Source organism: Centrocercus urophasianus, unplaced genomic scaffold, assembly GCF_019232065.1.
Source record: "Centrocercus urophasianus isolate 14NV4802_14NV808 unplaced genomic scaffold, USGS_Curo_1.0 seq_36, whole genome shotgun sequence".
In the NCBI taxonomy this organism is placed as follows: domain Eukaryota; kingdom Metazoa; phylum Chordata; class Aves; order Galliformes; family Phasianidae; genus Centrocercus; species Centrocercus urophasianus.
Genome location: NW_024884933.1, coordinates 716,922 through 739,185, shown reverse-complemented (window position 1 = coordinate 739,185; position 22,264 = coordinate 716,922). Strand labels below are relative to the sequence as shown.

Sequence of the window (22,264 nt, the reverse complement as noted above, 5' to 3'; positions counted from 1 at the left end):
AGCACAGGTTATGTTTTCAAGTAGGGAAATGCAATGACAGATTCCCACAGCTGGCAGGGAAACTCAAAGCCAGAGGCCAGAGTTCTTGGGAGGACAGGGGAGAGGCTGCACACAGACCTCCAGTTTAACCCATGTTTTCAGTCTGACGGGCCTTCAGCTGCTTTTTAGCACACAGTGGCAGCCAGCTCTCAAAAGGTTTGCTCACAACAAAACCTTATAGCCCCTGTAACACACAGAGCCACAAACAAAGCAGTGGCATTTGTGTGGTGTTTTTCCAGCACATAACCAATCGACTGTTTCAAAAAAGACACAGGCTTTGGACACACACCGGAGAAAAAGTATTTCCAGACACCAAAGCAAGGAGTGTGAAAGGGTCTGTGAAGCTTGCAGCAGCGGAGAGGAAGGAGTTAGGAAGTACATTCTGCCAGCAGTGGGAAAAGTGCAGAGGAGACTGAGGGCATTACCTGCCTGGAAGAACAGCTCTGCGCCCGGCTCTTTCTGGATCTCCTCCATGAGCACGTTCAGCGGCAGCTCGGCCTCTCGCACAGCCAGCAGCAGCTGCCAGACCACAGAAACAGACAGAGACTGCTCCTCCAGTGCCGCAGACACGAGTGAGATGAAGCCACCTGAGCCAGTCTCGCACTTCACAATCTGTTCCATTGCCTTCAAAAGATCGTCAGTGAGGTGCTAACGAGTGACTTCATCCATCTGCCCAGCATGGCCCCAGCCAAGGCCATGGTTTGCCCCAGCCCCAGCCTTCCCTTACTCCTGCCCTGCTTGAGACCTGGCTCACAACACAACCCAAGCAACAACCACTTCAAAGCCCAGCCTTTTGCTGAAACACATGGGACGTTTCCTTGCTTCATCTCTCCTCAGTTCCCAGATCAGCCATTCTTCCTTGCCTATCTTCACCTTCCTGCACATAACTGCTTCGTTCCCATTATCTGATGTTAAGGAGGAATCTTTAAATTGAGTCCTGCTGGAGGACTGCCCCAAAACCAAGCCATGACAACCAGTAAATCAAGTCCTTGTGACACCTTGCTTCCAGTATCAGCTATAACACACAGACAGGAGACTGCTTACCTCTCTGTCAGCAGGAGCTAGGCTCTCTGCAGCAGAAATGCCACGCAGCAGAGTCTGGGTGTCTGTGAGGTGCTCCACTAACCTTTCTTGGTATCGTCTCAGCAGTTGGGCTCCATAATCCTCCAAACTCCATTTGGCTGAATGCAAGTGAAGGAAAAAGAACAGCTCAACACAGCATCTTCCCAAAGGGCTTCAAGAGCTACAGAGGGCTTGAAAACACCAAGGATGCCAGATCTCCCTTGTCATAGGATGACTTGGGCTAGAAGGGACCTCAAAGATGATCTAGTTCCCAGACATTTGCCACAGGCAGGGCTGCCAACCACTCAGGACACTTGGTTTCACCTTTTTTGCAGCCAAGTAGAGTGGGTAAATGTGTGGCTTTGTATATCAAGACAACACCTCAAGATGTTTTCCAGTCTGTTCCGATGTCCTGCTAGCAAGAAGTTCCCACTAACTCTTAATTGCAGTTTCATTGAAAGCAGGTTTTAATTGAATCTTAGATCCACTCCACCACGAAGGAGCTCTGCAGCACACTCTGTCTCAGCGGTGCGCAACTCTCAAACACAGCAACATTTTGCAAACACCCATATGGTCCAACATAAGCAAGAACTGAGTGGGCTGAGTTTCTTTGGTGAAAATGTTAAGGGAACACAAACCAGACTTGGGATTGCAAAATAGCAGTAACACCCTCTTCTCTCACTTATGCACAAAAAAAATACAACTTTAGCCTAATTTGTTCCTCATACATCTGATTCCAGACTTGACCTGATGAATCTGAGACACGGTAACTTCAGAGTAACAGCACAATCCTCAGCAGACATCGCAGTAGCAGAACACAATGAACTAAGTCAAGGAAGAGGGCTAGCCTTCACCCAGGGTAATGAAAAGATTTGGGACAACATGCTGTGTACCCAAAATAATTATGATTGTACTCGTCCCCAGACTAGTTGATAAATAAAACTGGGAACTGCCAAACAGATGAACCTGAAAGCCTGAAAGGTTTTTGGTGTTTTTTTTTTTCCAATGTTGGAGTTACAGAATTGGAGGTGAAGATGCATAGTTACACTTTTGTAAGAGAAACAAAAATAAAAAGCTGTAGTTCATCCAGGACATCTGTGCTTGTTTTTTTTTGTTTGCGTGCTCAGGTTTTTAAATCATTTTGGTTCAGCACCAAACAGAAAGTTCAATTACTCACAATAACGACAGGTTGGTGAAAAAAATGTACAGTCCTTGAGACCCAGAAAACATACACTGCAAAGTAAGAAGAGAAAGCTCTCCCAGGTGGGGAAGGGAGCAATGGCAATCTGTGGAATAATCAATGGATGATTTTGAGCTTATATGAAAAACTCCCTGGACAAAGACCTTTTGGAGACAGCTTAGTTGCTCCTTGGTGAAGTTAAGGGAATCTCATTTAGCTCTGTAAGTTTTGACTTGCATGCGCCCCACATGGATCAGGGCACAGATAACAAATGAAAGGAGAGGCAGTGGGTGCCCCATCCCTGGAGGCATTCAGGTCAGGTTGGAGGGGCTCTGAGCACCGATGGAGCTGTGGGTGTCCCTGCAGGGGGTTGGACCAGATGGCCTTTAGTGGTTCATTCCGACTCAGGTGACCCTATGTTTTTATATTTCTCCCCTTCTCCTATCAAAATGCTTCTGATTTTATTACACTTGAGTTGCCACAAATGCACTCAGCTCTGCTGTGAGCTCCATGTGAGCCTGTTAGCACTGCAGCACAGGACAGCAAAGGCGGCCGTCGGCGGCTCAGATTCACTCCCTCCCTCTTCATTTCCACGATAAGAAATATTTGTGCTTCTGTTTGTTCAAGCTGCAATTCGAGAAGATTCAACTCTATGTAATTAAGGAATGCTCCTCCTTGGAATGGGTATTACCACTAGATAATTAAGCATGTTGGGAGTCTGATGTTTCAAGAAAGCAATCGTGCTTAACAAATGACAAAGCAAATTGCCTGTCGGGAATGTTTGCTACAGAGGAAGTTATCAGCATTATGAGTGCAGTTTTGCTTTCTATTAAACAGTAATTTACATTTCACTGCATATTAATTTAGTTTTTAATTTTTTAGTGACTTCAGAGCTGGTGAAATTTGCTAGTCTATCTGAATTGCTCAGCCTAAACCCACTCATACTTGGAAAGCTGTTCCACCAGGGGAAAGATGAGGAGTTCAAGTCCTGGCAGCACCACAGGCAAGCAAAAAAAACCCAAACAAACCCACACCCAGCAACAGGGGGACTAGCACTCCAAGATAAGGATGTCTAATGGGGCCACTGAATGTGGGACACCCAGAAGATTACAAACCAGTGACCATAAAAGAATCATCAAGGTTGGAAAAGACCACCAAGATCATCCAGTCCCACCCCAACCCATGCCCATCGTGCTCACTAAGCACATCCCTCAGTGCCACATCCCCACGGTTCTTGAACACTGCCAGGGATGGTGACCTCACCAGCTCCCAGGGCAGCCCATTCCAACACCTCATCGCTCTTTCTGAGAATCAATTTCTCCTAATTTTTCCTAATATCCGACTTGAACCTTCCCTGATACAACTTTCACTGCAATGCACTGGGCTGTTTTCTAGCCGAGCCCCCTCAAATCAGTGGTCCCAGATCTGCTTTGTTTGCATAAAATGGGCATCTTATGCCCCGGTGTGAAATTAGGACCATAAGAGCACAGTGAGGTGCAAAAAACCATCCAGACTTCCTAGAAATTCCCTTCACTAAGCCCCCATACATGTGAATTTAATGTAGCCATCATACCTTTGCCATCAGAGACGTTTGCTTTCACCTCCAAGTTGTCTAGCAAAAGATGGAGACCAGGGAATGACGCTTTCACAGCCCTCAGAAGCTTGACCAAACTTTCAGCTTTCAGGGTTTTCTCCTCTTCCACCTTCTTGAGCAAATTGTCCATGGCTTCCCTCTGGGATTTGCCCTCACAGCAATTCAAAACTACCTGCAACAAAGAAACAGACAAGAAACTGTTTGCACTTCCTTCAAATTCTTGGACCTAAACAACACTGAAGCAACAGGGACAGCATCATGGTGCAACAAATCCATACCCACTGCTCAGATCGGGTATCGGGAAGAATTTCTTTGTGGAGGTGATGAGGCATCGGGAGGGGCTGCCCATGGAAGTGACAGACATCCCATCCCTGGGATTAATTAAGAGAGGTGTGGATGTGGCATCAGGAGACAGTTTAATGGTGAGGCTTGGTAGGTCATTTGGATGCTTGGACTTGAAGGTCTTTTCCAACCCTAGATGATTTCATGAGTTGGCACCTTGAAAAGTACCCCGGTGGGTTCTTCCACCAAATCTACATCTTGGAAATGTCTGACAAACAGAAAACATTTCTTCAAAGGAATGCAAAAAAAAGTCTCAAAGGCGGGGTTCAAAACAACTCTTCGTTAAATATTTTGAGCAAAGACTTTCTAAATTGGCAATCTCTTTTCCCTCATTTCCCTTCATTTTTTTTCTGCTTGACACTTGAAGACAAGGAGACCAAAAAAAAGGAGACTCATTAAATAAACACCCTATTAATTGAATGATTATTTTTATGACGAGTCCACACAAGACACCTCACTTGTGAGACACAATCGCTGTGGTTCAAGTATGCTGTAGCAGCAGCTCCCCAGCACAACCAGTAAAGATGGACAGCCTTCATGGGGAAAAAACAGCCCGTTTCTGGGGAATGGGAGGGGATCATAGAAGTGCACACAAACAGGCAGAAACTTGGTAGATCCACGGCCCGTTAATAAAATGATTAGCATCTGCCCTGAACAAAGTTGTATTTTTGCTCCTTTCCTCAGGTTGGAAAGCTCACATGCAGTCTCATTCCCCAGAAGACTCCTCTAATTTTCAGCTTCAATTTATTCATGGCCAGCGCATACCCACTTGTTCATCTGCCAACATTATCTTTTAGCTTAAAAAGCTCTTCTAAACTCACTGTTTACCCTATTCTTCTCTCCAATTTCTTTATAAAAGCAGGATCATATTCCCTCTCAGTCTTCATTTCACTTGTCTAAATAAGGCAGCTTCCCTCATAAAATAGCTTCTCCACCTCCCCAGTGTTAACAACTGACTCTACTCCAATACAAATTCATCTTTTTTGGAGGAAGACAAGAGCTGCATGCATGTCAGATAAGGTTTCAGTTCTTGTTCTGAACTTGCACCCTTCCATCTCCCTATTCTCACCGCTCAGCTCTCCAGCCATGCCATCCTTCTCCCACCTGCAGATTCTCCTCCACATAGAGGAAAGCTCACGGCTGTGCTCATCACCAAGTCTTCCCACCACGTTTTGATGTTTTTGCGTCGACAGCATTAGCGATTAATCGAGTACCAGGGAACCTGCTGGTAACCCTGCCTCAACGTGTCAATCCTGCCTTCAGCACAACCTGTAGTTATCTCCCAACAAGCTATCTCCTCTTTTTAATATCGAGATTTCCTTTGGTTTAACAATTTCCCCACGTGAAATTCAAACGCTTTGCTCAAGTCTAGTCTGAGGCAGCAAACCCCATTTTTATCTCATCAAATAAAGATTCCAGGTCAGGCAGAAACAATTTACTCCAACACCCTTGCTGCATTTTATCCCATTTCTTTGATTACATGCAGTGCTTCAATTACACAAGCCTTCCAGCTTGTCCCAGTGCAGATTCCTGTGCAGCCATAGACCTGGTTGCTTGGATCTCTGCTTCTCTCTTCCTACACGTACGTCCTGGTCACCAATTGTAGGGGCTACTCCCAGCTTGAAAAATGCAGTCATAAACCTTGCCACTGCTCTGACAGCCATGTGAGGTGTGTGTTAGCTCTCCAGCCTGCTGCCCCTACACCCTTTGAGTTGTGGTTTCAGTTCAGCTGCAGGAAATTTCCACTCCTGTATCTTAGCTAGAGCCCTCCTGTGTTTGTCCCTCAGTTCAGCAATGAGATTGTGGGTCATCTCTCGCTATCCTCTTTTTTTTCACTTGATTGAACAATTGTTTGTTTCTTCACTCAACATATGCTGTGATGTCCAGCATCCTGATGAGCTGCAAGACCCCCTTCTTACAGACATTTTCAGACCTCTGAAGCAAACTCCTTTGTCTGTAGGCCATTGTAGCCATCCTGGTAGCTTCTCCACTTGGTCTAATACTCTTCAAGTTATTTATTCCCTCAGGTCTGCAACTTCTTGTACAAATTCTCCTCTTTGGTTGAGGAAACAAACTTCAGACAGTTCTCATACCTTTAACATGAAAGAAACGAATCCAACAGCTCCTCCTGAGCTCTTATGAGAAGCTGAACTCATTAATTAGTTTCTCTCATTTCTAGAAATCTGTCCTTTTATAGCAAAAACCTCTGTTAGTGAATCTCCCATTTAATTCACACCGAGATGACCCCTGAGCACTCATTTTGAAGTCATCTTTTCTGAGAACACAAGAGGGGTACAAGAACAGAATCCTTATGAAGAGTTCAGACTACAACCTGTTGCTGCTCCCAGACAAGTTTCTGTGCTGCATTCCAGCAGGCCCAGAACAGATGACCCTGGCTGTGATTTTGAGATTCTTTTTGACCACATCTGAGTGGGACAGTCAGAAACACCCCCCAAGTGTGTTTGCAGGCAGTTTTCTGCATTCTCCAATACGCCCAGTTAGGATTGCTCTCACAATGGCAAGCAACTTTGTTTGCACTGTCATTAATAAACCCTAGCAAGGAGCTCTTACTTGTGTGCAGAAAGAAAGGATGATCGTTTTTACCAGCTACTATGCTGCTCCAGGTTCAGGGCTGTACTGAGGATTGGTCACACTGAACTTTGCAGCAACTTAAGACATCACACACAAGAGGTTACCCTGCTCTGTCATTTTATCCAAGTTTGTTTGCTGAATAAATGTGTGTCTGCTGAGGGAGTGACTGCAAGAAGAAAAGTTTCATCACCATGAAGCCTTGGAGTACCAGATCCTATCTCTGCCAGCCCAGAGCTCCATGTTATTCAGGAAGATGAAACCTTCAGAGGTGGCTGATAACTCCATGTTCCACACCTGAGATATGCCACAGCCCCGCTGTTTAATCAAGTCAACTTCTGAATTAATTATGCACATTTCCAGTTGTTTAGGGGGAAAAAAACAGCACAAACAAATAAGGGAGATCTTAAAGAAATAAAAAATGGCACCAAAGGATCCCTGCCCCTCAGGTCAGCCTACATGTGGCAATTTCTGCCTTACTTTCCTGGGCCTCAGCTCCCAGTGTACAGCTATGCACCCAGTCTCACTGAGGTCCCCTGCAAATAGGTTTGTTATTTGTCAGCAACCTCCGAGCTAAAACAAGAGCGTTTGTGCTTGAGAACCCATTGAGAAGAGAAGGATTTTGTATTCAGAGCAGGGTTTGGAGGCTCTGCAGCAAACAGCGCGGGAGCAGAGAGCAACCAAAAAGCACAAGAAGAAATACTGAATAACACCACCCCTGCACCAAGGCAGAAGCCCTGTGAATGCCAGAATGTACGATCATGCAATTGAATGCTACCAGATGCTATAACCAAGGAGCAGAATTATGGCACCTCTGGGTATCCCTAGCATTTTCTTTGGCCCTCCTACAAGCTGTGGCCAGGCTGCCCCATGCTGGAAACCTTGTCAGGGATTGCATGCAAGGGAGCAAGACCAAAATCAAGGCACTTATAAGAAAAGATTTTCAGCCAGCCTGTCATGGCTCTGGTCAGGCTCGCTCAGACAGAAAGCAGACATCATTCATGCCACTGAGCACAACAGCGCTTTCCTCTCGCTATAATCCTATGTCAGGGGAACTAACTGATGTGACAAACTAGGACAGCAGGTCTGCAAGCCGTGTACTGAACGCAGCATGCTAGGACACCTGCAAGTTTCAGCTTCACAGGCAGGGTATAGGCAGCTCCCCTCAAAACACAAAAGAAAGCAGGTTGTGCACAGTGTTGGGTTGATGGGGTTTTTTTCTTCATGGCTTCTGCAAATCTGCATACATAATGCAATTGCTTGCGGGAAAGCAGTAGTCCTCCACACCAACTGCTGCACTCAAGTCATCAAAAAAAATAGTATCTGTCAGTGGATGTGCTGCATTTGCAGGCAACTGTGTGCACAGAGTTAAAGAAGAGAGAACCTGGGAGTCGGCTAAAGGCAAGCTGATGGCTGAATTTACAAGGATATAACTGGTGTGCAGGCAGCACATGATTCTAATGGTCCTGCTGAAAACAAACTGCATTACAGAGCCTTCTTCAGGCTCACAAAAAGAGACTGTGAGAAACACCAGCTGCCTCCTTTGCCCCAGTTTCTGCTTTCAGGGACAAATTGGCTCACTGGTCAGTGTCCCCCCTGGCCTTGAGATTACACTTTTGCAGTCCACCTCTCAGTTTTCCCACAGTTCAGCACAGAAGCAACTGAGACAGCTAACATAAGCAGTCCATGCTGTGCAGAGAAATCCCCAGGTGAGCCTGGAGCATCACTGGGCAAACCGTGTGGAAAGACAGTGCCTGGCAGACCCACACATACAACCCTCACCCACAGAGCTTCCCTTATCTCAGATTTGTTACCCGCTTTTCCACGGCGGTCAGGAATCCCTCTTCTGCTGCCTCCAAGAACTCTACAATGGGGCTCAGCTGTGTCACGCTCTGGATTAGCTCCTCCTTGCATCCCAGCAAACGAGCGGTCAGCATCTCTCCCTCTTGTGCACTCTCTGGGGAGAAAAGGATTCAGAAGCACAAGAGAAGAAACAAGTCAGTCTGAAGGAACTGACAGGCTCCTGAAGCGAGTGAGACTCTGTGAAAGATCTAAGTGAATAGCAAAGCTCATCCCAAGCACAAGCAGCAGAGAAAAACCACTTTACGATTCTCTTTAAACTCTATGAAAGGAAAACGTCTCATTTATCTAACAGAGCACAAAGCCATAAAGCAAGCTGGAGGTTAACACCAGGTTTGCAAGGCCACTGCTTTGTGTCAGACTCAAGTAAGAAAGGAGCTTTCAATCCCGAGGCTCAGCTGTGCTCCAGCCCACGCTGGCTGTGCAGCCATCGATCCAACCCTGCAGGCAGCAATGGGGAGAGCCCTGCACTGCCTGCACCCCACTGCTGTGGAGCAGAAACACTCCAGGATCTTGGCCAGCACACAATAAGCCTCCCACATATGAGTAAGGATACAAGCTCTGAACAAATGCTAGAGCACTGCAGTCTGCCCAGGGGACACAGATAATCTTCTGAAGCTTTGCCTGTAAGGTTACCCACTCACTTTGCCAATAGCTGTGCCCAATTCTCTGTACCTGTTTGCTGCAGGACCTCTCCACTGCCCTGCTCCCTCTCCAGCAAGGCCGCTCTCAGCTTGGGATTCACATCTTGAAACAGCTTCAGTAGAGACACAAGGGTCTGAGCATCCAGAGTGTGAGCATCCTTCACTTTGCTCAACAGCTTCATGAACACTGACTGTTCCCCTGCCTCTGCCAGACAGGTGAGCACAACCTAAAACGGGCAAACACAGGAGATGTTTAGTAACAGAGTCAACTGCCTAATGCAAGCTGACATAAAGAGCAGATTTCACTGCAGAACAGGGAGAGAACACACACAAAAAGCAGAGAGCATTTCGGTGGGACTTTAGGCATCCCCCTTCTCAAGTCATAAAGGAGTCACATCTCCCAGCGAATGCTTTGGGCTTAAGCTTTGGAGATAAGGCACATAAGTGCTGTGTTGTGGGCTCTCTGCACACCTGGCAATCAAGCTCAGAGCTCCAAAATCCACTCCTGTGACCCCACATGGCAACCAGAGGCAAACATGCCTGCACGGTGATGGAAATAAAAGGAAAAGAAAGAAGCTGGAGCTCTTGCTCCCATTTCCCTGGAGCCCTTTAACGCTGTAAACATTGCCCCTAAAGACACACACTCCCTAGCTCTCCACGAGAGATGCCAGCCTTTCAGAGCAGGCATCCTTTATTAGAGACTCCAGGGATGCTATAAAAGTACCTTTGAAGTGGAGAGCTTAGCCCAGCTCCCAAGATAACGGCCATTTTCTGCTGTCATTGTCATTTTTATTTCTATGATAAAAAGACTGAATGTAACTGCTTGAGGCCGCACCAGGGGGATGGTGGACTTGCTTTTCCTAGCAGGTGTAAATGCTCACATATTAGGGCAGCGTGACAGTGCAATGACCTATTGCAAAGAGCATCTGCAGAGGGAGAGCTGCAGGAGCCCCAGCTCTTACCCTCTAACAGCATTTTTCCTGCCAAACAGAGAGACGTGGACATGAAGGGCTCTGTTATAAAGGAAAAGAGCCTTAATTAAAATTAAAATCAGCACAGAATGACTACCCAGAGCTTCAGTTAACATCCCTTCCTCGGTGCACGGTTTTCATTAGCAGAACTGAGTTTTGAGAAAGGGAAAGGCTCTGCTATTTATAGTTTCTTTCTGGAAGACCTTTCCTCAGACACACTGCTCAGTGGGAGCAACAGCCTTTTAGCATTGTTTAGAAAGAGTGCACAGTGCATTTTAGACTTACTTTGAAGCAATAACAATTCCCAGAGAACCTGGAAGAGCTGGAGAAATACCGATATTATCTGGAATTGCAGCTTCCACTTACTCATAAGGTTCCCATGCATTACAGCCTCTTCCATTAGGTTTTAACTGCACAGGATATTTGCAAAATCCTTTATAGCCACATTAGTACACAGCAGCACCTTCCAGACCCTCTGGGCAGGGCAGCAGAGTCACCAAGACACGGCTTCAGCTTCAGTTGTGCCACCAAACAGGATCAATGCCCACTGCAACATTGGGCTCGTGCTGCAGGCATCAGTGGTGGTGTCCACAACACATCCAGCCCAGCACCAAAACGATCACAGATTGAGAAATTTCCTTCCCAATACATTCAGTCCCTACACCATCACACCCTTCTGCTGCAGCCTTGCCTCTTTCCTGTAGATGGAGGAGCACTGCTCCGGTTTTTCAAACCACATCTCCACTTCTATTCACTGTCAAGTGCCAGTGATCCAAGCAGAAAGCCACTTCACCAACTATTATCCAATGAGCTCTCCTTAACAACAGCTTCAGGGCAACACAAGCTCCTCAAGTGGTAGGAGGGATCAAGAGATAGCAGAGGACACTGGTTCCACTTGTGTTGCTTTTAAAAACTCAGCCAAAACTTCCACACGAACATACCAGAACAAGGGAAAAATTTAGCCAGCTTTGCCACCATTAAAACAAGCGAAAACACAAGCTAGCACTTCTCATCAGGATGCAGGAGATAAAGAGAAACTTTTATGCCGCATCCAGAAATTCCTGCAGCTGCAAATGAAGGACAGCAATAATTGGACAGGCCCATATGCAATGGAAATGCTCCACAAGCACTGTGACACTTATTCTGCGCTAGAGAATCAACACTCCCCACTTCATCTGAAACCAGAAGCAGAGGGAACAAATGAGCTGTGCAATGATTTGAATTGAGTTTCTCTAAGAAAGCACAGGAAGATAAGACTTGACACCAGCAAAGCTCTTCTACGCTTCCCCAAATTACTGCAATTTCAGACTCGTTCTCATTTCCAAGCAGGTTTCATCCAGGCCAGAACCAAATTAGATAGGAATAGTTTATGCGAGTTACAGAGAGAGACTTCAGAACAAAAAACAACTCCCCCAAAAAATCACATCTCCCTAAATAGAAAACCAACTTACAAGGGTACGTCTGCATTTTTCAGCACAGGGAGCAGAAAGTAGCAGCAAACTTAGAGAAAAGTAAAAACTCTGACAAAAGCAAAGCCACAAACCTCAGTGGGAAAACAAAAACAAAAAAAACCCACAGCTTCACCAACGCCCACTGGATGTAATAGGAAATAAAGCAGCGACACCTGAGAGGAGCAAAGCACAACCCCTTATTCTGTGGGGCTGCTGGCAACGAGGCACCCATCGATGGATGAGCAAAGGAACAGAAGTAGAGTGACATCCAAGGCAGAGTCCCACTGAAACCTGAGGAGCCAGAGCAGCCTCAGCTTTAACAGGCAGGCGTGCAACATCTCCACCAACACTCCAAGCCCCAGAGCTGTGCCTGCCTGGGCTTTGTTGTCAAAAACTGCTTGCTGATAGAGACGATGCACCCACAAAGGAGTTGTGAGCAGAAGGACGCGCGCAGGGATGGGAGCTCTCTGCAGCATGGCAAGCACTGCCCTGCTCAGCATGAGGAAAGGCAGCTCCTTGCGTCGCATGGTTGCACCCACAGCCATCTCACTGTCTTCCAAACTGGCTTTCACTTGCACTAAGGTGCCCAAGAGACTTCAAACAATAAGTAGTGAAATAAAAAGGAAATTAAAAAAAAAGAAAAAGAAAAAAAAAGAGGGAAGGGAAAAAGAAAATCCATTGACTTTTTTACCACTGCCATAATTTCAGCCCTTGTTACACATCCCGAGCTGTGCTCTTCTCAGCTAAACTTGCTCTTTAAGCATGACTTCGAAACACACCACTGTGTTTCCCCAAAGAAAACACCAGGCCCTTACGGGAAAAAGCAACACCCTCTGCTGGAAGCAGAGCTCAGAGTCGTGCCGGTGCCGACAGATGCTGCTTATCCCAGCAGGGAGCTCAGAGAGCGACAGAATGGGCTGAGCTGAGAGTTTTCTCCTAAGCCCTTACTTAGAATGGGCTGCAATCCCCCTCCTTTCCCCACTGCCTTTGGGGCTAACACTTTTCATGCTTGTTGCAGCTGAGAAGTGATTTTTCTGCGAGGCTTAAAGAAAATCCATTTCTCATTTATTCAGCATTTATTTATAGCTACAGAAAAATTGCCCAGGTGCTGTTCTGCAGTCAGATACCCACACTGTCTCTGAACTCTCCCCATTTGGATCCTACAGCAACAGCTCATTCGGGAGCAAAACAGGCAGGGCACACAGCATAGATGGGCCCACCGACCCCACCTGCTATGCATTCGCAGTGCTGGAGACACAGTAAACATTACAGTTACTGCAAAGCAACAGAAAAACAGGGCTGTTTAACCATCACAGAAGCAAGGCAGCGTGCATGCCGGGCTGTGAGTGGTGTGCTGTGCTGTGCACATGGGTGAGGAGGGCACACTGGCACGGGCAGCACCTGTCTGCATTGCGAGGGCTCAGCACTCTTGCTGGGGCACTGCTCCAGTTGCAGCACCAATTGCCCACGTGTAGAGCTGGGACAACTTTAAACCTGACAGTTTTCTAATCTGGAAGATGAATGAACACACAAAAACATAATCCTTTGGAGGCATGCTGAGAGCAACACGCTCACAGGTGCTCGTCAGTCTGGCCAGGCTTGGGCTTGCTACGTAACCACGAATTAGGACCCACATCTCACCTCTTAGAGCCCCAGATAAGTTCAACACTGTCAAAGGGGCCAGCTGCTAAGGGAACAAAGACTTCCAACCCATCAACATTCAAAGGCTTATCAGAAAATAAATCTGTACTCCTTGACTTGAGGGAATTCTCCTACCTGCTGTCACACATCTTTTTTCTATTAAACACGTTGGCTTCGGTTTTCCGCAACAGAAAGATGTCTTGGCATCACACAGTTATGCTGGTACAAGAGGGTCCAGGTGATTCAAACCCACATGGCTTCCCACCCAGTAAGCTTCTAAGATCAGAGATCTCAGTCCCATAATCCACGACTTCCCAGCGTTTAAAGCCTTGTACGATGGCTGCTATCTGTTGTTCATAGCCCAGAATATCCCTTTTAGCACCAACTCAGCGCTACGCTCAAACATCTTCCAACAATAACTTGAGCATCACTCATCTGCAACGACAGCTTTTCGAGCTGAATGCTGCCAGAAGCACCATGAGACAGCAGGCCAGCATGCCCTGTATCCATCCCCACCCATAAGGCTCCTCGTGAGCGGCCTGCACAACACAGAGCAGAGCAGCTGCTCCGCAGCAAGCCCTCACCACGGGCACAGGAAATCTATTTTGGGATCCCATGTGTCAGTCATTCCCATGTTGATGCAGTTCCTGAAGCAAATGCCACAAACAGGAGGAGTGCTGGAGCTCTCCTAGCACAGGGAAGATGTCTTTGGGGCAGGACATGCACTTTCTCACCTACACGCACAAGCTGCTTTGTCTCACAGATGCTGCTTGAGTGCATCGTTCAGGGGAGCACGATCTGCCCTTCCAACAACAAAGCACCAGAGCCCCAGTTTCCCTATGAAAAGATTTCCTAAACAGGGATGGAACTATTCTAGCCCACAGCAGGGTGGGGAAGAAAAGACTTGTATTATTTATCCAATAAACACACCTACCTCCCTTTGAGAGGCATCAATTTCTCTGCACTCTTCTAGTCTTCTCAGCACGGCTTGGGCATCAGAAAGGGCCTCTGAGAAAACACTTTCATATCGAAGAAAGAAATCCAGTTTACAGCTTTTGCTCTCTGCTGCTGTGAGAGAGAAACAAGATGAGTTATTTGCTAATTGAAGGGATTCACAGAAAGCGGGATGTGATTGAAAAGCATCAGTTTGTAACCAGCACATTGGCTGTAACATGGAAACTGTGACTCACAAATCCCTTCTGAAGATATCACACAGCCCGGAGGAAAAACCAACAGTTTATTTAACACAAGTTATAAATGGAACATTTATCTCAAATCCAGTGCAGCCTCTGTTTCCCTCCCATGCTGAACATGAGTTTAAAAGATAAAGTAGCATTAGCAGGCAACTCTGTTCACTTACTGCTATAAAGATTGAATTACAAACCTCATGTGCTGCATTAACGCAGATCCCACTATACATGAGATGCAATAGATAAGATATTCATCTATACAAAGATGAATAGATAAGAAAAGTTTTGCTCAATATAGCTCTGGTAAAGTGCTAAGAGCAAAACAACCACAAAGGCCAAAGGATAGCATTGCACTGTGCCAAAGGAAGAAAGTCCCCACAGAAAAGGGGCACATGTCAGTGCTGTTACCACCCCATAGCAAATTAAAAGATGAAACACAGGGAAAAAGATCCCCCGTGACAAAAAGAAGTAAAGCAACTCAAGCGTAATCACTGAGAGGCAATCCTGTCAAGGCTCACCTAAACCACTCACTCTTCCTTTCTTCTCCAGAGGCTCAGCAGGCTCCACTTCAACACAGCAACCACGCTCTGGGCAGGCAGGCTGGGCAGCACCAGAGCCTGAATCCTCCCGGAGGGACCCCGAGCTGCTCAGCATCACATCCTGGTGAAGCCAGGTGTGATTCACAGTCAGTTCCTGCTCAGGAAGAGAAATATCTGCTTCCATCTCTGCTTCTCCAGGGCCAGAAGGGTGCAAGGCATCTGTTTTTCCTTCAGCAGCAGGTTTTTCAGATTGGGGCAGGTTATCAGCTTCAGCACTGCTTCCAGATGAGTCTGCCGCGTGGGCAGAGACTTCTACCTGATCCTGAGTTGAACAGCTGATGAGGTCTCTCAGGAGGGTTTTGCAGCTAACAGCCACGTCAAACATCTGCAGACTATCTGACACAAAGATGACTTTGGTGAAGTTGTGTTTCCCTGTTGGGAGCTTGCCAGTATACATCATCTCCAGCAACAATGCAAACTCCTCAGGTGTCACCACGGAAGCGTCAATGGAAATGGTGTCTGTGCTGTCCAACAAAGATTTAAAAAGCAGGCTGGCAGCAGCTAAAACAACCTTGTGTGCTCTGAAGTGAGCAGTCCCAACAAAGATGGTGCAATCGCAGAACTGCTGTTCTTTGCAAAGAGTGTACAGCTGCTGCAGCAGCTGCTTGCTGTAGCTGGGAAGTTCCATGGCTCCTGGACCTAGTGGTTTTCTCTTGCTTTGGTCTTCGCACTGCTTTCACAAGGTCCTGCTAAAGGAAAAACAAAGGATTCTGCTAGCAAAAGAAACAAAAAATTACAAATAATTCATTTGACACCTGCTGTAGTTTACTGTGCTGTAGTTTAGTGGTTGTAGCAAGAAAAAGGTTCCATTCTTAACTCTGACTCCCCAAATTCAGCAACTTACCCAATATTGTTCAATTGCAAATACTTCAGAGAGAGCTTAGGAGTGAATGCTGAGACAGGAGAGAAGAGGCTCCCTGATATAACTCACGCCATAGAGCTCTAAGAAACACGAATGCTTTTGAGGCACCACAGTGCCAGGCTTTGTCTGCATCCAGCAACTGGAGCTGATGCTGGATTCAGCAATCAGTTTCTGAAAGGGCAGGTAGGGAACCAATGCAGGAAGACCTGCTCAGACTATCAAATGCAGAGGAAAATCGGAGGTGTTGATTTTGACCTACAAAGCACTAAGTGAACTGATCGTACAGCACAGAGGCAGAAGTCCATAGGCCGAGTCTCTTCTACAATGGCATCTCTTTTCCTGTTCCTTCCTTTTTTTTTTTTCCTGTGTTGCTGTTGGGAGAAAAAAAAAAAAAATAGATCCACCAGTAGAATTTTTATCAGCAGGATATCTTAAGTTTTTTTGTCTCTGCTAGACAAGATAAAGACGTTACTGTCTCTCGTCTATACACTAGGATGCCTAACATGGATGCTGGCAATGATGCTGAAACAAAACAGCATGAGTGCTAAAGGAGGAGCACCTGGATGGACACAGTTTACACAGCCTTCAACTGCTTAGCTTCTCCTCACTTAGCTTCCTGCTCTCTCACAGAGAACAGAAATAATACTGCCCTCCATCAGGACGTGAGTTTTAATTAGCCAGTGCTGCTCATACATCACCTTGAAGCACTGCCTCACCCGTGCACAGGACTGGCCACCTGCACTTCAATCCCATTAAACGTAAGGGTTCTGTTATCCTCCCACACTGCTGTAAATCACAGGCAACCAAGTTGATGTCAGCAGAGTTGCTGGCGAACGTGGGAGAAGAAAGAGCCCCATTTCTTTTGCCAGGCTGAGTGTAATAGCAGTTTTAGTCCACCCACTCCTTGCCTGGAGTTGAAGAGCTTCCAGTATCTGAAATGAAATTGGGTCTGCTGGTTAAGAAATAATAGCTGCGGATCTTCCTACAAAAGGACAAGCAGGAAACATCAGCGCCCTGGAAGAAATTCTTGTGCATAAAACCTCTCACTTCCACGGTCTGAAGCAGCAGCACCGTCTGCTCCCTCTGTTCCTGGCAAGGGTATTGAAGATATATTTGCCCATGACAACTCAAAACAGGAAAGCTCTGAGCAGCCTAATATCACCTTGCCATCTTTATTACAATAGTTCAGAGCTATGCAAAACGTGTTCTGAGTAATTAGACCAAATATATTTGTACAAATGCATTGTATTTCCTTAATTATAGGGACCAAAATATCCAGTCCTGCCAAAGAGAATGATGATGGGTTTTTTTTAACAGGGGGGTGATTGCCAAGACCATCGTCAAGGCAACTGCCTGCTACTTATAGCAGTCTTCGAGCTTTTATTCTGAGCTGAAGGCCAGAAGGGACCACCAGCAGCAATCTGACATCTCATCTGTCACTGTCTCCTAGACTTCTGGACTTAATATCTTGGGTTTGGCTGAAGCTGCTCTTCCAGAAAGGTGCCTACTCACGATAAGAACTGATGTTTAGGATGAGAACCCTCCACTGCCATAGTGAGTCATTCTGACTTTTAAAATACATGCCTCATTTCGTGCGTGAATTTGCCCAGCTTCGTCTCCCAGCTGTCTTCTAAATGACTTTCGGGAGATTTGCCTGCAGAACTGGGCTGAACTTGGAATCTCTCTGAGAGCAGATAATACTTCAGCACCGACGAGTGCTTGCAGAGTATGAGCTATCTGCCTCTGCCAGCGCCACTGGTGAGAAAAAGCCATTTGTCACCTTTTCAGCCTAAAGCTGCTTCTCTGCATCGTCTTTGGAGTCACGCTCTAAGATAAGACCACTGCTGGCATTCTTTTTCTTTCCGGATTTCAAACTTAAAGTAAAATGTCTTAAGTTGACTGCTGCAGCCTTTGACACCTGAGCCACACAAACACTGCCCTCCTCTTCCAAAAATGTCGGCTCACTGGAGACAGAAGTGGGGGCAGAGCAGAGAGAGATGTGCTTATCTTAGCTGCCCTGCAGGCAGGCTTTGTCAAAGGATGATGAATCTTTTAAGGAAAGGTGTGACATGTCCCAGCTTACAGAGGAAAACACCAGGGCAGTTTAGTTATTTTGGTTCCACTGATGTCCAGTGAGACTGCAAAGCCAAGGAATTTGAGTCAAGTTCTGAAAAGCACTTGAAATGCTAAGGCTCCACTCAACCATATATTGATATATGTCCCTTTGTCACTGTTGGGCAGCAGCTATCACCTGAGACTGCTCTCAAGGCTGCCGCTTCGGCAAAGAAACCTCTTCTTCTGCACCTCCCAAATTCAGAACAGCAAACACTACTCTCTGTTGTCTGATGCAGCTCCTCCTTCCTTCTCCCGGGTATTTCAGTCCACAGTTGGAAAGAATCACATCTTTTTCTCTAGACTAAGGAAAGGATAAGCTGATGGCAGCAGATAGGCGCTCCAGAAGCACCCAAACGAGAACACCCCTCTCTTGTATGTAAGGCTGTGGATAAGGAATTATTCTCATTCCTTTGGAAGGTCAGAATTATAGAATCATTTGAGTTGGAAGGGACCCTTAAAGGACATCTAGTGCAGTCAGCAGCACTGCAACAATTTTACTGCCACCTCAGCCTTAGCAAAAGGAGCTTGTACACCACAATAATGCCAAAAACAATGCCAAAACTTGCCTTCTGCATTGATTTCAGCAAGACCAAATGCCAGATCCACAACAACCCCAGGCAACGCTATAGGCTTGGGGCAGAGTGGCTGGAAGACTGTGTAGAGGAAATGGACCAGGGGGTGTTGGTTGATGCTCAGTTGAACGTGAGCCAGCAGTGTGCACAAGTGGCCAAGAGGGCCAATGGCTTCCTGGCCTCTATCAGAAATGGTGTTGCCAGCAGGAACAGGGCAGTGATTGCCCCGCTGTACTCAGCTCTGGTGAGGCTGCACCTTGAGTGCTGTGTTCAGTTTTGGGTCCCTCACTGCAAGAAAGACATTGAGGCCCTGGAGTGGGTTGAAAGAAGGGCAACAAAGCTGGTAAGGGGTCTGGAGCACAGGGCTGATGAGCAGAGGCTGAAGGAGCTGGGAATGTTCAGCCTGGAGAAGAGGAGGCTCAGGGGAGACCTTATTGCTCTCTATAACCACCTGAAGGGAGGTTGCAGTGAGCTGGGGGTCGGCCTCTTCTCTCGTGTAACAGTGACAGAACCAGAGGGAATGGCTTCAAGCTGCACCAGGGGTGATTTAGGCTGGACTTTTCTGAAAGAGTGGTCAGGCACTGGAATGGGTTGCACAGGGAGGTGTCGGAGTCAAGGAGGTGTTGAAGGAACGTTTGGACGTTGTGTTGAGGGATATGGGTTAGTGAGAAACTACTGGTAATGGGTAGATGGTTGGGGTGGATGATCCTGTAGGTCTTCAACCTTGGTGATTCTGTGATTAGTAAACACCTCAGTGGCCATTACAGTGATGCAGCCCATGTCTGGGATTCTTTTTTGAGATGCACATGAAGCAGGCTTTCTTTAGATTTCAATAATAATAACGAACACTTCACTGCCAAGAAATTAAGCAATATCCCGACACAGCTTTTTAAAGGCACAAGCCCACAGCCTTGTGCTCCCTCTGCTGACAGCACCCTGCAACCAACCCAGCCTGGTGCACAGATCAGAAAAGGAAAAAGATCCGCATCCAGCTCAGAGCCAGCGCAGGAGTTAAAGACGTTGACAGCCTGGAATCAAAATCTGAATTCTTCTTGTGTGTTTATCAGCCGCCTGTCTTCTTGTTGCAAAGACGATGACCTTACAAAAAGGGTTATTAGAAAGCCAGGAAATCATGTACTGCAATTCAATTTTCTCACCTCTCCCACCAGAAGTAATTGTGTCTTTGAAGAGCTGAGGGAGGCTGAGAGGTCATTACCTTTCCCTGGGGGGCTCCAAAGGGCCAGAGCAGGCAGCACTCCCTGAGGGTAATATAAAATCCAGTCTAGGGAGCCCGGGCACACCAATTTGTTTTTCAATCTATTCTACTTCAGCACAGAGCATCAGTGCAGACAGATAAGAGGAAAACAAGCAACACTTTGACTAAATTCAGTGCTCCACGGTCTCTAAAAGCAGCAGAATATACGTCACAAAAACAAGCAACATTTTGGCTGTCTGGACTGATGCTTTACATGGAAATATAGCAGATTGAAAAACAAATAGGTGTTCTCCAGTTCTTAATAGCAAGTTTTCCATTACCCTTCAAAGCAAAAGCCCTAACAAAAGGGTGATATCAGACAATCACGAACCCAAAGCAATGGTCAAATCTTACCCTCCAATCTGTTCATCCTTATCTCACTATGCCCAACACTGAAAGCGCTGATTATCATAGAATCATTATACAGTCATGTAACTGTTGAGTTGGAAGGGACCCTTAAAGGCCATCTGGTCCAATGCCCCTGCAATGTACAAGGACACCCAGAGCTCCATCAGTGCCCAGAGCCCCTCCAGCCTGGCCTTGGGTGTCTGCAGGGATGTGACACCCACCACAGCTCTAGGCAACCTGTGCCAGACTCGTTAGTCTGAATTGTTTTGAGCTGAACGCATTGAGAGCGAATCAAGAAGCACCTGGCCTCTCAATGCTATCACCACTCTCACAGCCCCAACAGCCCTGCAGGGAAGAAGGACCTCTTTGTGGTCCGCAACCACTCTTCAGAAGAAGCCAGTGCAGCTGCCTTAAAACACAGCCAGAGAAGGATGTAGTGATATAAAAACCTATTGGCGTTTATTCAGGAAGCAAGCTTGCTTCCTGCATCTCCAAGAAAGACTAAGTTGTGGTCTGGGCTAAAAGAGATGTTTTCAGCACTTAAAAGTGGTGCATCTCATTACACCACTTTATACAGCTAATTAAGCTATACTGGAAAATGAGATAAGCCAATATGAATGGGGCAGTGCACAGGGGCTGGTGCGGCAAGATGGGAGAGGACCTCTGTCCTGGTCCTTATTCCAAGGGCTGCTTCCTTGTCATGATGTTTACAGAATCAAAAAGGTTGGAAGGGACTTCAGCCCAACTCCTGCTAAAGCAGGCTCCCCAGAGCAGTCACACTGCAAAGCATCCAGGTGGGTTGTAAGTATCTCCAGAGAAAGAGACGCCACCACCCCTGTGGGCAGCCTGTTCCACAGCTCTGCCACCTCCAAAATTAAAATATTTTTTCTGACATTCATATGGAACTTCTGGGTTCCAGTTTGTGCCCGTTGCCCCTCGTCCTGTCTCTGGGCACCACCCAAAAGAGCCTGGCCCCATCCACTTGCCTCCCACCCTGCAGGCATTTCTAAGCGTTGCTCAGATCCCCTCTCAGCCTTCTCCTCCCCACACTGAGCAGCCCCAGGGCTCTCAGCCTTTCCTCATGCAGGAGATGCTCCAGGCCCCGATCTCTCTGTAGCCCTGCTGGGCTCTCCCCAGCAGTTCCCTGTCTGCCTTGAACTGGGCAGCCCAGCACTGGGCCCAGCGCTCCGGATGTGGCCTCCCCAGGGCAGAGCAGAGGCGAGCAGAGGACAAGGTCCGCTCCGAGCCAAACCCGCACCAGCGCACAGCACTCCGCGCCGTCGCCATGGTTACCTTTATTGGGAGCAACGCAGCGAACACGGCGCGCGCCCTGTGACAGCCGCGGGAACAATAAAGCTTCAACAACAGCCGCCCCCGCCCCCTTCGGCGGCTCTACGCCGCTCTACGCGCGCCGCCATCTTGAAGCGGCTGCGGGTTGGTTCCCGCGTCACGTGACGGAGGAGTGAGCGTTGCGGGGAGGCGCATGCGCGGTTGTGTGCGCTCCTCAGGGAGGTTGGGGGCAGTGGTCTGACCCAGCCCGTGGCTCGGAGGAGGGCTCAGGATGCGTTCAGTGGGAGCTTCCACCGAACCTGTGCAGGACATACAGCTAGGGAGGACTTCAGGGCAGATAAAGCTTCCCTGTGTGTTGCACCAAATGGGGATCTTCTTTGAATTGGCTGTTGCACAGTGCCGGCTTGCACACCTTACCGCTGCAGGGTGCTCTGCGTGCAGCTCTGGCAGGGCTCTGGGTCTGTCTGAACAGGACAGGACAAATGGGTTTGTCTGAAATGGTGGAAGCAAAAGGGATTGGCCATACTTTGTGTGGAGAGAAAAAAAAAAAAGGAGAAAGAGAAGGGAAGGGAGGGGAAGGGAAGGGAAGGAAAGGGAAGAAGGAAGGTGGGGAGAAGGGAAAGGAAAGGAAAGGAAAGGAAAGGAAAGGAAAGGAAAGGA

General features: G+C 47.2%; 1 protein-coding gene across 11 annotated transcripts in view; it reads right to left on the bottom strand.

Moving 5' to 3' along the window:
- The window catches only part of ZBTB40 (zinc finger and BTB domain containing 40), a 47,569-nt gene extending 25,834 nt beyond the window's left edge, over positions 1 to 21,735 (bottom strand). For 8 of the 11 annotated variants that reach the window (XM_042831600.1, XM_042831601.1, XM_042831603.1 and 5 more), the window contains exons 1-8: positions 21,608 to 21,735; positions 15,082 to 15,851; positions 14,308 to 14,441; positions 9,342 to 9,537; positions 8,621 to 8,763; positions 3,855 to 4,047; positions 1,084 to 1,220; positions 465 to 663 (exon numbers count right to left, since the gene is read on the bottom strand). In XM_042831600.1, the coding sequence (XP_042687534.1) occupies positions 465 to 663; positions 1,084 to 1,220; positions 3,855 to 4,047; positions 8,621 to 8,763; positions 9,342 to 9,537; positions 14,308 to 14,441; positions 15,082 to 15,790 (1,711 nt within the window). In that variant the 5' untranslated portion in view covers positions 15,791 to 15,851; positions 21,608 to 21,735. The remainder of the gene's footprint in view (positions 1 to 464; positions 664 to 1,083; positions 1,221 to 3,854; positions 4,048 to 8,620; positions 8,764 to 9,341; positions 9,538 to 14,307; positions 14,442 to 15,081; positions 15,852 to 21,607) is intronic. The other 3 variants (XM_042831605.1, XM_042831597.1, XM_042831607.1) reach the window with 3 other exon arrangements.
- Between the last annotated feature and the right edge of the window lie 529 nt (positions 21,736 to 22,264).